Below are 1195 nucleotides of genomic sequence, written 5' to 3'. Positions count from 1 at the left end.
TAAAATTCAAACTCCTTTCTTGACCCCCAAGACCCTTTATGACCTGAGTTATACCAGCCTTTCTCTAGTAGCTTTTCAATTTTTGTCTTTATTCTTGAAAACTGAAATGTCACTATAATATTTCAACATATGAGTCGTTGCTGCTACTACTACTACTACTACTACTACTACTACCGCTTTTCCTCAGCTTCCCTAAGGTGCTCGGTCCTTCCAAGGAAGCTAAGGCCGCGTTGGGGTGCGTCCCTCACTTCACCCCGCGACTAGCACCGCGTCCGGCAGCCCCTGCCCAGCACTCGCCCGCACCATGGCCTCCGTCTCGGAGCTCGCCTGCATCTACTCGGCCCTCATTCTGCACGACGATGAGGTGACGGTCACGGAGGATAAGATCAATGCCCTCATTAAAGCAGCCGGTGTAAATGTTGAACCTTTCCGGTCAGGCTTGTTGGCAAAGGCTTTGGCCAATGTCAACATCGGGAGCCTCATCTGCAACGTGGGGGCAGGTGGACCTGCCCCAGCAGCTGGTGCTGCCCCAGCAGGAGGTCCCGCCCCCTCCACCACTGCTGCCCCAGCTGAGGAGAAGAAAGTGGAAGCAAAGAAAGAAGAATCTGAAGAGTCTGATGATGACATGGGCTTTGGTTTTTTTGACTAAACCTCTTTAGTATAGCACGTTCAATAAAAAGCTGAGCTCTTTAAAAAAAAAAAAAAAAAAAAAAAGAGAATGAAATCTTGCCATTTGCAGCAACGTGGGTGGACCTGGAGGGTATTATGCTAAGTGAAATAAGTCAGAGAGAAAGACAAATAGTGTATGGTTTCACTTATATGTGGTATCTAAAACAAAACAAAACAAATGAACAAACACAACAAAACAGAAATGAGTTATAGATACAGAGAAGAAACAGGTGGTTGCCAGAGGGGAGGGGGGATGGGGGGATGAGAGAATAGGTGAGGGAGATTAAGAGGCACAAACTTCTAGTTACTAAATAAATGAGTCACAGGTATGAAATGTACAGGGTGGGGAATATAGTCAATAATTATGTACAATCTTTGTCTGGTGACAGATGGGAACTAGACTTACTGTTGTGATCATTTTGTGATGTATAGAAATATTGAGTCACTATTTTGTATACCAGGAACTAACATAGGGTTGTAGGTCCATTATACATGAAAAACAAACAAACTCAGAAAAAGAGATCAG

At 44.6% G+C, this 1195-nt stretch overlaps 1 protein-coding gene across 1 annotated transcript; it reads left to right on the top strand.

Annotated features, from left to right (window-relative positions):
- The first annotated feature begins 280 nt into the window (after positions 1-280).
- On the top strand, positions 281-677 carry LOC132347975 (large ribosomal subunit protein P1-like). The gene has a single exon (XM_059895036.1). The coding sequence runs from the start codon at positions 305-307 to the stop codon at positions 647-649; it is 345 nt and encodes a 114-aa protein (XP_059751019.1). The 5' UTR covers positions 281-304; the 3' UTR covers positions 650-677.
- Positions 678-1195: the final 518 nt, after the last annotated feature.

Source organism: Balaenoptera ricei, chromosome 1 (assembly GCF_028023285.1).
Source record: "Balaenoptera ricei isolate mBalRic1 chromosome 1, mBalRic1.hap2, whole genome shotgun sequence".
Classification (NCBI taxonomy): Eukaryota; Metazoa; Chordata; class Mammalia; order Artiodactyla; family Balaenopteridae; genus Balaenoptera; species Balaenoptera ricei.
The sequence above is the reverse complement of the archived record's forward strand: the minus strand, read 5'-3'. Positions and strand labels throughout refer to the sequence as shown.

Bases quoted from the DNA above. Each gene is read 5' to 3' on its own strand.
- LOC132347975 (XM_059895036.1), top strand. From the start codon at position 305: ATGGCCTCCGTCTCGGAGCTCGCCTGCATCTACTCGGCCCTCATTCTG.